The sequence below is a fragment of the Marmota flaviventris genome, chromosome 11 (assembly GCF_047511675.1).
Source record: "Marmota flaviventris isolate mMarFla1 chromosome 11, mMarFla1.hap1, whole genome shotgun sequence".
NCBI classification, from domain to species: domain Eukaryota; kingdom Metazoa; phylum Chordata; class Mammalia; order Rodentia; family Sciuridae; genus Marmota; species Marmota flaviventris.
The window spans coordinates 54,512,615-54,528,682 of record NC_092508.1 but is presented as its reverse complement, the minus strand read 5'-3'; the positions used below and the strand labels follow the sequence as shown (position 1 = coordinate 54,528,682).

General features: G+C 37.6%; 1 protein-coding gene across 6 annotated transcripts in view; it reads left to right on the top strand.

Annotated features, from left to right (window-relative positions):
* The window catches only part of Osbpl6 (oxysterol binding protein like 6), a 210,924-nt gene extending 199,086 nt beyond the window's left edge, over positions 1-11,838 (top strand). For all 6 annotated transcript variants that reach the window (XM_071619035.1, XM_027946067.3, XM_071619036.1 and 3 more), the window contains 9 exons: positions 132-385; positions 1,105-1,242; positions 1,588-1,651; positions 3,414-3,492; positions 5,206-5,350; positions 6,417-6,561; positions 8,171-8,297; positions 9,737-9,859; positions 10,885-11,838. In XM_071619035.1, coding sequence (XP_071475136.1) covers positions 132-385; positions 1,105-1,242; positions 1,588-1,651; positions 3,414-3,492; positions 5,206-5,350; positions 6,417-6,561; positions 8,171-8,297; positions 9,737-9,859; positions 10,885-10,993 — 1,184 coding nt within the window. In that variant the 3' untranslated portion in view covers positions 10,994-11,838. The remainder of the gene's footprint in view (positions 1-131; positions 386-1,104; positions 1,243-1,587; positions 1,652-3,413; positions 3,493-5,205; positions 5,351-6,416; positions 6,562-8,170; positions 8,298-9,736; positions 9,860-10,884) is intronic.
* Positions 11,839-16,068: the final 4,230 nt, after the last annotated feature.

Genomic DNA, 16,068 nt, shown 5'->3' with positions numbered 1-16,068 from the left:
CATTTAGTCTCAAGAGAATATAATGAAGGCTCAGTAAATGTATCACAATCAGAATTATTTGAAGAAGTTCCTCCCTGGTTTTATGAAATCAGAAAAGAAAAGTATCTTTCACTGTGATTCTCCTCTCCCAGTCCTGAATGGGGAGCTCACAGGAGGCGCCTTCAGAAATGGCCGTCGCACCTGCCTGCCTGCTCCTTGTCCTGACACTAGTAACATCAACCTGTGGAATATCTTGAGAAACAACATCGGTAAAGACCTGTCGAAAGTCTCGATGCCTGTGGAGCTCAACGAGCCGCTCAACACCCTGCAGCATCTCTGTGAGGAAATTGAATACAGTGAGCTGCTGGACAAGGCCTCAGAGACTGATGATCCCTACGAGCGCATGGTAATAAATGACAGGGCAGCACCTGTCCTTGGCTAGACCACAGACCATTATGATGACACATTCGGGTTTTGCATGACATTCCCACTGCATAGGTAAGAGAGGAATTGGCCTGTTTGCATAATCAAGCAGGGCCAAGTAGTTCTAGATATCCTTACTGGAAGATGCACATTTTGTGATTCTATCTGTGATCTAGGGTGTCCCTAAAGTTAGAATGCAAAGGTAGCCAAGTCATGCCAGATCTTGCCTTATCAACTTTTCCTGAATGCCAACACAGTCCATCTGCCCAGGAATTTATTTTTAAGAAAGTGACTTGCTGTTGGTACTTTGCCCTTTATTCCATAGATGGGAAAATTTGCCCTGCTTTTCTCCAACAGGCACCAGCAGCCCCACCCTCCTGTCTGTGGTACTGAAACAGCACATGGTGTAACCTGTAATTGGGTTTCAGATCCTTTGAACTCTGTGACACTCATGAAATTGGGTGGACATATGAATGGAAAGCACTTGACTTCAGTGGCCTGCCCGTTCCCATGGAAGAAGTACAACCTCATTTTATCTTATTTTTTCTCCCTGCATTGAGGCCAGTTCTGTACAAGTAATAGAAACTGCAAAAGGCATCAAGTCAACACCCATCAGTGTTGGTAAAATCCACAGGAATAGGGACAAACAGACCCGGCAGCCATGGCTCCTATATTATTTTCCTTTCTTGAATGTCTTAACAGGTTCTCGTTGCTGCGTTTGCAGTTTCAGGATATTGCTCCACCTACTTCAGAGCAGGAAGTAAGCCATTCAACCCAGTCCTTGGGGAGACTTATGAATGCATTAGAGAAGACAAAGGATTCCGATTTTTCTCAGAACAAGTAAGTGAGGTTTCTACATGGGTAGGAGGGCAGTTTGGTGATGAAAGCAGCCTTTTGATACTTTTGATATGGATGTGTTTTGGATGCATCATAATGTAGTTAACAGAAAACTCATTTGGCTTGTCTGTGTCATTACCCCCTCTATGTATGTGTAAGCTCTCTGTGTTTAAGCACAAAGTCCTAAAAGTTAAAGATTTACTTATCCATCCTGAGAATAATTCACTAATAGAGATGGATGGATTGTGGTTTTCATTGGGAGGTGACCTTTTTACATTGTAAATAAACATCATTTATGAAAATTTTAACACTGCCATCATTGCCTTCTTTTTTGTTTTTAATTATCAGGTTAGCCATCATCCACCCATTTCTGCCTGTCACTGTGAATCAAAGAATTTTGTGTTTTGGCAAGGTTTGTATTTTAATTATAACTTATAGTCAAATTTGTGAATCCATGGAAAATTTTCTAGCTTTTGAAGATACACTGTGCTCAGTTTAAATTTCTACCTTTGGAACTCAGAGAATATTGGTAATTGGTGTGGAACTCAGTTTGAGAAATTAAATTTCCTGGTTTAAATATGAAACTGTGTCCTCCGGGAGATGAGAGTGTGCATCTAGGAAGCCAGGCCCATGGAACACAGAGCTCTATGCTGACTGCCAGCTTGAAGCCATTGTTTTATCACGTGGTGCCTTAATGTCTGCATCTATAACGTAATATCAGTGGCCTTCTTACTTTTGGGGCATGCAGAGATTTTAATCCTGAAGGATGGTTCTATGGTATGTCATCTGTGGTCAAAGTCTGTTTAGATATACAGTCAGCCCACCATATCTGAGGGTTCCACATCTGTAGATTTGATCAATCTCAGATGGAAAATATTTGGGAAAAAAATTGTATCTGTACTAGCATGTATATTTATATTGTTTTAAATATTATAAGTAATCTAGAAATGATTTAAAGCATGTGGGAGGATTCCATGGGTTATATGCAAATACTTTGCCATTTTATATAAGAGACTTGAGCATCCTCATTTTGACACCTGAAGGTGTTCTAGAACCAATACTCCATGGATAACAAAAGACGTCTATATAAACATTGCAGTAATTTGTCTTCTTTAACTTGCCAGGGCTCCAGAGTTTAAATTAAAGTCTCTATTTATTAACGCCCATTGTTCTTTCAGAATGTTACAAACTTGCCTAAAATAAAAATTTGAAACCCCTTTAGAAAGAAGAGAATATATATGTTGATTTGACCATTAAGTATAAATAGTTCCTTCACACACACACACACACACACACACACTCACATACACACACAAGATAGTTCTTTCACATTTGGAAGGGTGCTTCGTTGCTCACAGAATGACTCTTCTCATAAGCATTTCCTTAACCTGGAAACACACAAAATGATAGAGCCCTATAACTGTACTTTATTGCAAAATAAGACAATAAATCATTTCTTAGTCATAACCAAGATTCATAAGTTTTGTGGAGACAGCACTAAGCTCCCTTAGTTCATCAAGATGACACCAGGTGGTTATCACAAATGTCAGGTAGATCCAAACCTCCACAAGTAAAACCTGAAGCCAAAGCATGAGGCTCTGGGCTTCAGGCTGTATCCCAGCTGCCAGTGTAGGGATGTATTCATTAAGTTAATCCCACTTTCCCATAAATCTTTCTTGTCTGTGTTTAAAGATTGTATTATTATTTTTTACTCTTCTCCCAAATCATAACTCTTCCATATGGTGGGGGAAATATGTATATAAATCCTGCAATTATTTTTACATACATATGAGGCTTGATCAATATGTTAAGTATATTTTACTATTTGATTAAAACTGAACATTTATTACTATCTAGATATTGATCACTGTAAGGTCTGTTTGTATGTATAAGTGGATATACAAACACATACACAGAAACACTTATTCCAGGCTTCTCTCAGTTTTGTTCATTGAAAACAAATATGGAGCATGGTAATGGAGAAACAGTAGACTCGGGGGGACTATGGTTAATATTTTCATGTCAGGCCATCTTCAGGTACTTGTCATGTTAAATCTACAATATAGAGACTTGTGATTACAAAAGTGCTTTGTGAAGTATAATACAAAAGTTAGGTTTTACAGAACAGTTAGATATGGCGTGTGTATATTTTGTCCTCTGCTCATGTCATTTAGATATCAGATGGAAAAACAAGTTCTGGGGGAAGTCCATGGAAATCCTGCCAGTTGGAACACTGAATGTCATGCTTCCAAAGTAGGTTGCTCTCCTCTCTCTTTTGGCGTCTTCCCTGCTTTTCTAAAACAGAAGGTCCATTTCCCTGTACACCCAAAGTATCTGTTACTTTCAGCACAGTTCTGAGATGGGCCCCCACAAAAACAAATGAGAACTTTAGCAACTGTACCAAAGCTTCCTGTTTGTTTCTCCTTCTCCATTCATCAGCCAAAACCAGGTACCTACCAAGTCCTAGTCACCATGCTTTTTCGCATTTCAAATGAAAAGTTTTCCTTTTAGTCATTTATTTTTCTATACACTTTATATTTTCACTTTTGAGTTTATCTTAGTTCTAGCGCCTGTTTAAAATTTCTGTTATTTTATCAAAGAAGAAGGATGAGATCTTCTAGGTTTGTATATAAAAAGATTTAGAAGATATAGCCTATAAGTATTTTTACATTAATTGAAGTTTTCATTAAGGCCAAGGACTTGATGGTTTTTGTTTCCTCTTTGGTTCATTTTGTTTTTGTCAATTTGAATGACTGAGTTGCTGGTAGGTTGGATATAAAGGAAGGTAAGGAGAAGGAGATAAACCTTCAATGTTTGGAAATTCACAAAGAGGAAGGAGTTTTCCTAAGTGTCTCTAGTGCCTACATCATGCCAATTTGAAAATCTTACAACCATTTTACTTTATTTTGAAAATAGCATTTCATTTGAAAAAATATAAAATGTACAAACTTAAATGTGTTTTAAAGCCATGTCATTTAGTTCCTTAGCAGAAATCCCATAACCTCACTCTCCTCACTCCTCAGAATTACATTAGATTTGTGGATTTGTGCTTGCCAGGTTTTTGTTTGTTGGTTTTGGATTTTTTGTGGTACCAGGGATTTTGAGACAGGATCCTGCTAAGTTGCCTAGACTGGCCTGGAACTAGTGATTCCCCTACCTTAGCGTACCTAGTAGCTGGGATTATAGGCCTGTGCCACCTTGCTCAGCTACTTGTCTGTCTTTTCCCCCAAATAACTATTCCCTTCTTTGTTCTTAACATGCAGTATGAAACAGTGTTCTTAGAGTAATCAGTCTTAAATATGCACCCTATTGAGCCTCTCTCCACCACAAATCCTTCCATAATGGCCCCTTGCTTGAAGGGTCAAGCCATACTCTTTAAAAGGTCATTGATTGACTCCCTGACCTGACTCCCTCCACAGCCACCAACTAGAGCCCACCACTCATACACCCCCAGATGCAGCAAGCTTTCCTGGCCCCTGTAGCTTTGTCCATACTTTCCCCAACAGGTAATACCCTCTTACCCACCACCCAAGCTTAGATCCAACCCAGCCTCTTCTAGGATATCTTCCTTGAAACTCACCCAGATTCCCTGTGAGCTAAGGATGAAAGACTCACTCTCTGTGTTACTTTGATGCTTTGTTCATTTGTCTGTTACAGCCCTCATCATATTTGACCTTAAGTATCTGTTTACATGTCCATGTACTCCTACCATACTGTTGGCCCCAGAGGAACAGAAAATAGGCCCTCTTCAACTTTGTAGCTTTAGCACCTGGCCCTAGAAACACTTCACTGTTCTTCAAATGGATGAATCATATCATAAATATTTGCCTAGAAACTTTCAAGAAAAAAAAAATGAGAGGGAAATGGGGAGAAAGGAAGCTCTGGCCAAATAATATTCTCATTAGTAGAAATAGTAACATATTTGTGACCTTCATCATTTTTAATCAATGTTCTATTCCTCACTAGGTATGGAGATTACTATGTGTGGAACAAGGTGACCACATGCATTCACAACATCCTCAGTGGGAGGAGATGGATAGAGCATTATGGAGAAATAACAATTAGAAATACCAAAAGCAGCGTTTGCATTTGCAAACTCACATTTGTCAAGGTAAATAATGCCATGGGACAGAAAAGGAAAAATAACACACAGCGTTTCCTTAGGAAGAAGTAGAACATTTACCTTATCTAGTAGCAATTAAATCTGCCCTGTATCATTGGTCTTAAGAACCTTTTTTGATAAGAAATCAGGACCATTTTATGAAATTATTCAAGACATGTAGGCTTCTGAAAAAGTGGAGGTCAAAAAAGGCTCCATTTCAGATCAGAAAATAAAAACGAATTTCTTTCTAAAGAATCTTCTAAGTAGCCAGTCAGTTCATTCAGTAAAATTCCAGAAAACACTTTTTGCCTATACCAGCTCTTCTGTTTTCCTTTTCTGTTCCTGCTTAACTTCAACATGTTCAAGTGATCTTTTTTTAGGGAGCCAATTATAATGCAATTGTCATTTTCTGACAATACTTGAGTAGAACAGCCATGTCAATGGTAGTTACCAGTCCCTACAAGCCCATCTAACCCTGCCATTTTTATAATCCAAACACGTTCAATGCAAAGCATTTTGTTTAGTGACAAAAATAAATATATGGGATAGAAATGCACATAGGATGCCATTTTCCCACACTCTGGTCTGAAGTAGAATATACAGCATTACTTCCATGTTTATTTGGGTCTGTTACAGAATTCAGCAGCTATTTCTATAACATGGCCATTGGAAATTCATCAGAATCTATGAACAAAGGGAAGATTCGAGACAAGAGGATCTGAGGGGAAAAATTCTAACCTGTAAATTAATATTAGATTCTTCGGATAGAAACTGAGCCTCCTCTATGTCGTGCTACCATGCTATAGCCTGGAGTAGATATCAGCCATTTCTTTTTTTTTAATTGATTGTTATATTATAATGATAAATAATAATGAGAATCACTGTGACATATTGGTACAAGCACATAATAAAAGTTAAGCTAACACATAATTAGAAAACCAACCTTCCATATAAAACACTTAGAGATAGATTCCTGGAAATGGTGAGAATGAGAGACTTCAAGGTAAGGAAAAATTTCCATATGGAAATTATAGAGATCAGTATTATTAAAATGACTGGGGTTTGGTTTTTCCAGGTGAATTATTGGAATTCCAACGTGAATGAAGTCCAGGGGGTTGTGATGGATCAGGAAGGAAAGGTAGTGCACCGGCTGTTTGGGAAGTGGCACGAAGGTCTCTATTGTGGTGTGGCCCCCTCTGCAAAGTGCATCTGGAGACCAGGTGAGACTGGTGCGAGTGCCCTGCATCAGGAAGGCCTGTGAGTGGCAGAGGGGAAGGCAGTAGCAGGTCATCCCATGTAACTCACCTTATATTTTCTTTAATGGTGAGATTTAAAAAGTAGATACATGGGGCTGGGGATATGGCTTGGTATACTGAGTGCTTGCCTCACATGCACAAGGCCCTGGGTTCAATCCCCAGCACCACTAAATAAATAAATAGATAGATAGATAGATAGAAGATGCTTAGTTATATTTATACAAACATCTAAGTTATATATATATATATAAATATTTGCGCCAGTATTTGAAACTTGATAATGAGAATTTAGGTCAAGTCTCTGGCATGTGGTGACATGACATGTTCAAACCTGACATGTAAAATCACTCTAAATGTAATGCCTACAGTATTTCAAAAGCTAAGTGTATTTATTAAAGAGTTTAAATAATTGAAATATATAAGCTTAAGTCCTTATGTTATTTTTTTGTTTCAATAAAACAAAGGAAAGCTTACAAACATCTTTAAATCCACAAATTCAATAATTCACCAGAATAAGTGATCTTTTCACTCAAGTGGCAAAAAGCTTCAATATGTTGAATTTAATAAAAGACATCAACAGAGTTCTGGTATTGCATTAACATATAACTGTATATCATGTTTAAATGGAACAAGTCTTCAACATGACATTTACTTTCATTGGAACTCGTCAATTAATCTCTAATTTTAAAATTAGTTATTGGCTTCCTAAAAGGTATTGATGCCTATATAAATTTCCTCCTAGTAGAGCAATTAGCTCATTCATTAGTAACTACATATTGAGTACTGACTGTGCATCAGGCTTCATTCTAGGACTTGGAAATACATCAATGAACAAAGCACACAAAGATCCTGCCTTTCAGTTTAGAAAGAAGTGATGCAGCCTAGATCGTGAAGTGGGCTTCAGCAGTCTTTGAGACTCTTTTCACCACTAATAAGCCAGGCATGGAGGTACACACACCTGTTATCCCAGCAGCTCAGGAGTCTGAGGCAGGAGGATCTTAAGTTCAAAGCCAGCCTCAACAACTTAGTGAGGCTCTAAACAACTCATCGAGACCCTGCTTCTAAATAAAATACAAAAAAGGGCTGGGGATATGGCTCAGTGGGTAAGCACCCCTGGGTTCAATCCCTGGAACCAAAACTAAAAATAAAAAAGAAGAAGAAAAAGAAAGAAGTGCCAGTAAGTATTAATTTAGATCTACATCTTTTTCTTTTATAAAAAAAAAGGAAATAATAATGGTTTCTGGTGAAATTTTAGTGTTCATAGTTAACCATAATGGCACTTAGTTCCCAATTGAATATGAGGGAGGAGAGTTTAGCCAACAAAGACCATACTACATGTGCAAAGTTTTAAAGACTGAATTTTTTTAAATACAGAAGTCTATCACTTCTGATCATCAACATAAACTTCCCCACCTAGCAAAATATAACCAATTTAATCCACTTGAAACAAATTCACATTCTAGAGTTTGTAACTGCAGTGTCTATCTTAGCATATGTTAATTCAGCACTGGTGGTAAGTTCGGTTCTCTATCAATCTTGCTCCTCTCACAGTGGTTCATTGGCCTCATTCCAGGTTCCATGCCAACCAACTATGAGCTCTACTATGGCTTCACACGGTTTGCTATTGAGCTCAATGAGTTAGATCCTGTACTAAAAGATCTCCTTCCACCGACAGACGCCCGGTTTCGGCCAGATCAAAGGTAGGGATGGCAGAGGCATTTGAGATGCAGCCTAGGTCATGGAGTGGGCTTCAGCCATCTTTGAGACTCTCTGTACCACCATTGTTGGCTACTCATTCAGTCATTCCTTTGTTCCCTATTCACTCAGCAGTATTGAAGTTTTCGACCCTAGGTAAAGTAGTATTTGCAGTATGATCATAAAAGATGCTTATCTCAACACAAAGTTCCCATGGATGATGACACAGTTGTGTTTTAATAAAAGGTTTCAAATCCCCCCCCCAAACTGACTACAGATCAGCAGACCCATGAACTCTGCTATGTACCGAATTACTCCTAACCCAGTGTTTTGTGTGTGTGTGTGTGTGTGTGTGTGTTAACCTCCTTGTGTCTATTACCCTGTAATATGGAGTATCTTTTAAACTTAAGAATAAGAGGATAAGTTATAGGGATACCCAGAAATGCTTTGAGTGAAAATCTAGAGTTTTCCTAGTATGCTTTGGGTCCCACAGTGAGAGATATACTGGAAATACAGTATCTCCAAAGCCTTCGAATTCTTATTTTTTTATTTCATAATACTCATGATGTTTACTCCTACAGAATTCATTTTACTTTTCCCAAAAACTCTATATGTCATACGAGTTCCATCCAAGAGCAGTTTTCTATTTCCCATACTTTTGTGGTTTTACCTGTTTTCTGCCAAAAAGTTCTCATTATTGAATGTTCTCCTATTTAATTCTCTTAATTATGCTCCTTCTAGAACATGTGGTCTTGCCGTTTGACATTTAGATTTTATCAATTAACCCTGTACAATGTATACCATGGTATATCCCTGTTCTTTGCTCTGGTTTTGAAATATAAACATTTGCAAATCACCCTGGGTCTTCTTTTTCCTTCTTGATTCTATTTCAGTATTCCCTTTCTGAATTTCATTTCCTATTCTGTGGCCTTTGGTAATTTTCCCCAGCTGTTACCTTCTGTTTTCACCAGTCTTACTCTCTCCAATAAAACAGGAAAGCTCCTTGCCTCTCAATCTGTTCTCGAAATAGATGGAGGGCTTCCAGTTGCCATGCTCCATCCTATCACCTTTAACAAGTGCTTTTGTTACTATGGAAAAGGAGCACAACTTGCAACTGCCTGATGTTCTCATGCTGAACTCTGCAGTTGTCCTGAAAAATATCAACCTGCAGAACCCCAAGCAGCACAGAGAAGTCTGCAAGGCCAAACCTCTCCCCTCTCCCTCCTACCCTCATTTTGTTAAATTTCATAATTCAGTCCATGTCCACAGAAAGTTTATTAATTGACGGGCAGAAAGAGGTAGTGTGTCCTGAGAGACAGAGGTGAAGGGACATTATCAAGAGTATCACTGTGCCTCACAGCAACCAGAGTGTAATTTTATGCAAGTGATATTTTTTTTCTAAAAAGAGGATAACATAATGAAATATCAACTTCTTTATGCTTAGATTTTTGGAAGAAGGGAATTTGGAAGCTGCAGCGGCAGAGAAGCAAAGAGTAGAGGAACTCCAGAGATCTCGAAGACGATATATGGAAGAAAACAACCTTGAACATATACCAAAATTTTTTAAGTAAGTCAGTTCATTCCCTTAACAAATTCATGTGTTTCAGACGGTTGCCATAGGCCATAAGAAACTTCAGGTATAAAAAAAAAATTGGGGATAGTATAGTATCCAGGGAACTTAAAGGTAGAAAACTAATTTTGTTTACTTTCCTTTTAAGCAGTGAAAATAATTGAGTCAGATTTTGCACATGTAAAAAGGTAGTAACCATAAAAAGAAATTCTTCTCTACAGGTCTCTTCTTTTTGTAGATAGCAAAAAACTGAGGGTATTACCCAGAGAGCTTTTTCCTTCAGCTGTACCCTTTAAAATGATGGAAACCTGTTCCCACTCCCTCATCCAGGGACTGGATGGGCCCCTACACCCACAAGGTCACCCTGACTTCATTAGGTTTTAATCTTATTTGTGTCACACGGAGCTTGTATCTGTTCAGATTTAGTGCCTCTGGGGTGCGATAGTCAGTGATTATTTGCAGGATTATATATACATCACACAGATTAGTCTGTAGTTTCCAAATTCATCTGTTGCCCTCCAAAGCTCAAGAAAACCTCTTATCCTTTAAAGTTGTCATTTCATTACCCCCCTATCCCTCTGGGGAAGAAATGCAGCCTTGCCCTTGAAATATCAGAAGTGGGCTCATTATACATGGGCTGCAGAGGCTCTCAGAACTACCAATATTGAATACTTGCCCCTGAAAGTAAAGCAGAAACTATTCTTGCCAATCTGGAACCAGAAGTTCTGGATTATAATATTTGTATGCACTTTGTTTGGGGCTCTTCACTTTCTGTCCCTGCCTGAAGATGATCTGTCCCCCCCTTCAGTTCCTCTTCTACCTGCTTTCATGTAAAACATTTTACAACAAAAATGAGTTCATTCCTATTCAAAAATAGTCAAATCCCCAATTGTGAGCAGATTATACACTCTCTGGCTTACAAAATACTCCTATGTATACATGTCTAATCCATAGGAAAGGGTCCAATTATCAGGTCACTTTGGTGCAATCTATGGCTAACGTTCATTTTTATATTTTCACAGAAAAGTTATTGATGCAAATCAAAGAGAAGCCTGGGTTTCCAACGACACCTACTGGGAGCTTCGAAAGGACCCTGGGTTTAGCAAAGTAGACAGCCCTGTTCTCTGGTAAACTGGGAACGTAGAGCTAGCCCACATATCACACTCTGAATGAATAAATAACTATGCACAATTATGTTTCTTATAGCTACGCGTGGTTTCTGGGTCGACTGAAAACCTACCATTTGCTTTTCTATTCATCTTTATAATGGACTTTCAAAAGTGCATTAGACAAGGCCCCTAACCACTTTTGGATCCTTTCTGTTTTGCTGCAACCATATTCCTTAAAACAAAAAACAAAGCAAGTCTACACCCGTCTCAGAAAGCAGAATAAAAAGGAGCAGAGTACAAAATCCAAAGTCTGAAGAATTTGTAAAGAAAAAAAAAACAAAAAACTGTAACCGGTGCTTAAAGCTGATCAAGAAAGTAAAAACAACACACAAACCACATGTTTGGTCCATTGTCCGGAAGCACCATCCCCTTGTCACAGGAGCTCCTGGGCCCCAGCAGTTGGTTGGTTCAGACTTCAAGTAATTTTTGATGTGGTGTGCTTGTGGCTGGCCTCCTTATAAAAGACATGATGCTTCCCAGAACCTGTTCCATCTGTATGCCATTGTTCATGCCTTAAAAAATGCAAAGATGTACAATAAACCATTTTTTAAATGTGTACTCATAGGTTTATGTGAAGGACAGATCTTTTGAATCATGGCATGATTCACTTTCTCAATCAGAACAATGATTTGACTGACACGTGGACTGAAAATTGAACAACACGTACGTTACATTGACACGTCAGTTACCATCTGGTGTATCTGAAGGTCAAGAAGGAAAAGGTGCGCTAAGTAGATCTCTGTATTCACGTTGCTCGTTAAGTTCCTGTCCTGCGTTCAGATAATAAACCATCCCTCTTCCACCTAACCTCACAGTGTGCCCTGTTATTTGGCAAAATTTGTGTTTGATTTGGACATTTGTCATCAGTGTTAAAACTTTGGAAAGAATGACCAAAAGAAAAAAGACACACACACATGGAATTTCTTTGTGGGCTTAATAGTACTATAAACAGCCAAAGTGTTTGAGCAAAGCACAATGGGACACACATCCCTAACCCACCCACAACTCATTGACACTATTCAAGTTCCAATAAGAACAGAAGTAAGGATGCCAGTAGCTTATTTGCATTGTTTAAATGAGTCCTATGCAAAATCATTTCTTATTTTTATCAAGTGATTCCAGAATGATACACAGCTACATGTTAAGCATTTACCTCGCCAGAGATAGAGATAAAAACATGAAGCTAAAGAATTTATCCATCCCAAAAATGGGGGGGTAGGGAGAAGTGTGTTTTGCATACTTTGGAATTTGATTTTCCTCCACTAATATACAGAAGCTTTTGTAGGAAACTTGCATCAGTATTCCTAAGTTTCTTCACATAGATGTCTATATTAATGCCTGTATTTTTTTAATATTTTAGTTGGACACTATATCTTTATTTATTTATTTTTATCTGGTACTGAGGATGGAACCAAGCGCCTCGCACATGCTAGGCAAGCACTCTACTACTGAGCTGCAGCTTCAGCCCTGCCTGTATGTTTTTAAAAAGTCTCCTTAGTTTTCTAGAGAATTATAAAATTACATATATTTTATTGTTAGATCTTTATTCTGATTCTTTCCCTCAAAATTTAAGTGTTTTTTCAACTCTGATAACAAGGTTATGACATTTTATATTTTGTTGTGAGGTATTGATTTTAGCTTTATTTCTTCTTAGCAAAGCATTGCTAATAATGGCTAATATACCATCAAACAAAAAAACTTAAGGGAGAACTCTAAAACTTCCACTGGATGGAGCAGTGTTTTGATTACCCTAAAATTTCATTTCTTCCTTCCTCTAAGTCCATGCACTTGTTTAGAATGGAATTTCACTCTCCACTAAATTTCTCAATCCAGCTCCAGGTGTAACATGAACAACACCCTCTGTGAACTTCTCAATTCCTTCATCTCCCACTTTAAATCCATAGGAGATTGTAAAATCTTCCCCTTGTCATTGACTATTTTTCTGTTCATTTATCTTGATGTCCTTTTATCTGCATCCTCAGATGCATGTCTTTAATTTTAATTAGAATTTAGTTAGCTTCCTATTGACTCCCTCATGGAGAAGTCTGTTTTCCTTTGATTGGCAAAGCTTAAAATACTAAAATAATTCTGGCCTGAACTTACTAGCATTTCCTTGAACAGTTTCAAAATAGACTAAATACAGGAATTCTGCAAACTGAAGATATCATACATAGAGAAATGGGAAGGTTGAAGAGGACCTAGGATCCAGCAGGCATGCAACCACCATACCTAGCATTTGGGTTATAGTTAAGAAAAAAATAGTGGATAGAACCTTGACTAGAAGATGAGTCCAGCTATAAGTCAAGTGGTTGAATGTTGGTCAGATGAGACTGAGAAAAAAATGTCAAACTAAAAATCAACACATTTTATAATATACCAGATTTAGATTTGGGGGGGGATTCAGATACCCTGATTATTCCCACTGAAGTGATGGATTAAGTTTGGGGTGGTGCTCCCCTAACACCTGGTTCTCCAGTCTCCCATGTCAAATACTCATCTTGGTGCAATGCCCCATCCCCCTTTTCTTTTTCACTGTTTATTGACATGATAGTTACAGAATTATGAGGTTCATCCTGTTGGAATTTTCATTTACATAATATTTAGACTTTTGAGATTGAACAGGAAAAGGATAGATTATTAGCTCATTCTCTGGATAAAAGTTATAATGTCCTTAGAATTTTTTTGTGAGCTTTTTTATTTCAGGGCACAATTTTATTTGTTTCCTAGAGCAGTCTAGGATAGAGGAGGACTTGATGTGTCTGTACCCATTCCCATGGTTTACTTACAAACTTTTTCCTCTCTCTTGAGATGGTCACTAGGAAAGCAGTAAAAAGTTAAAGTGGCCCCATGGACTTGGCCAGAATGAACAGATGGATGTCACACACCAATACTCTGAGAGGTCCGCCAGAAACTATTTTGATCCTGAATGCTGCTGCTACCCAAGATGCAAATTTACTCTCCAATTTTGCTGTTATGTTGTTTATTAAATTATTATTTTCCACAGATTACTTTAAAATAACCTTCCCTATAACCCAGCAATTGAAAAATTAAACCTCATTTCAGATACCTTTTAAGATACAGATGAACTGATGTGGGGGTAGGGGTCCCAAATGTAATTTTCTGAGTAAGAGAAACCAAGGGATTTTTTAATACAAAAGATGCCTGGTTGTCGATTTTCCAATCTTTTGCTCCTCTTGATTATTCTGGCCCAATTCCTTTCAGCAGCTCTGCTAATCAGTCATCAGATCCTGTTCCAGGAGCAGTGAGAGGCGGGATGAGGGAGGAAAACCTGATTAAACTGTTTTGCTTAATAGTGCTTACAGCTGTGGCTGGAGAAGAGTTTCTAATCATAATATAAAGTAAATTTTTGTTATTACCTAGTGGGTTTTAATTATCCATCTTGTCTAATCTTGTTCTCTGTCATCCTTGATAATGAAGTGTTTGTGGGAGCAGAGCTCCGTACACACCAGGGGGGTGTAATAAATGTTTGCTCTTGGCTCAGTATATTATGAATGTGGCACAGTAAATAAAGTTTGTGTACAAAACATTAGTTTATTTCTAAGGGAGCCATTATGTTCAGGATATATAAAATGTATCTAATTAAACCATTACGAATCTATTTTGTGCTTAGAAATGTTCTTTGGGGGAAAACATGGAAAAAATGTGTCAGTGGAGCTAAAATTAAAGTGTTGGTTTGTTTGTTTTCCAGTTATTGAGAAATACTGCATATCAAACCAAGATTAGATTCTCTGTCTTAAATGAATTTATTTTGTAAAATTTATACTTTTAAACTGTACATTGCATGTATCTTTATCTTAAATGGAACCTGATTTAAATACATATTTTTAAGAGCATACATTTGTTACAGAATTGTAAGACCTTTTTGTTGCAGCCTCTGCTTTTAAAGAAAATGGCAAATTGTATAAGAAAAATTCAGCTTTAATTCTTCCAAACTGAGACCTAAAGAATGAATTATTTTTAAATTGCTATGATGAACCACCATGCCTACCATCTTAAGCAAATAAGGATTCATTGTTGGGGGAGCCTACAGGTGACTCAAGTGGAAAAGCACTGGTCTGTCATATGCATCCTTTTGTTATCTAAAATAGTACCTGACTCAATTCATTTTTCTCCAACCTTCTGGGCCTAACATAGAGAAGGGTACAGATGTATATGTCTACACTTTTGTACTGTGAAACATGTTGATGCACAATTTCAGAGTCATTCAATATCAGAAGCTACTTCATTTAGTCCTACTTCATTTTAAGTCCTGTTCAGCACTTAAAAATTACCCATAAATACCTGCATGTTGGTTACTTTGGTGTCTACAGATTGGCAAGAAAAAAAACATAACAAAAATATTCTTGTTTTCTGAAAAATTTGTTTCTAGCCATGCCTTCCTTCTAAATATAAGTTAGATGTAGCAGGAACAATATTAAGTTTTCATGAAACCAGATGTAATCCTATTTGGGTTCCATCCATTTCTTTCAACACTTTTAGTTAATAGGATAAGTAATGAACTTAATACTGTTAAGGAATAAATAATGCTAAAACTACTACTTCTTTTATCTTAGATACCCCCCCCCCTTAATTATTTTCATCCAGTTCGTTCCTTAGGAAGTAAAGTGGTTGCTAAGTTGTTTTATTTTTTTAGGGTTCAAGTATACATGACATACAATCAACTTCTCATATTTGAATTGCACAACTTACTCCATTTTGACACTGTCACAACCACAATAATGAATATATCCATCACTCCCAAAAGTTTCCCCTGCCCCTGTGTAATCTTTCCTCATCCTCTTTGGCAATCACTGATCTGATTATTTTACTTTTAAAAGTCTGCATAATTTTCTTATATTTATTGCACACAAGATTTTCTTCAAAGGCTGTCCTCCCATGCCATTATCCCATCTACATCGACCATCAGGCAGTAACCAGTAATACGTTGCAAAAGAAAGAGGATCCCACTAAGCTCTGGTCCTGATAGCCCAGTAAAAAGTTTAATTTGCTTAGAAAACTTGACTACTTTTCATCTTG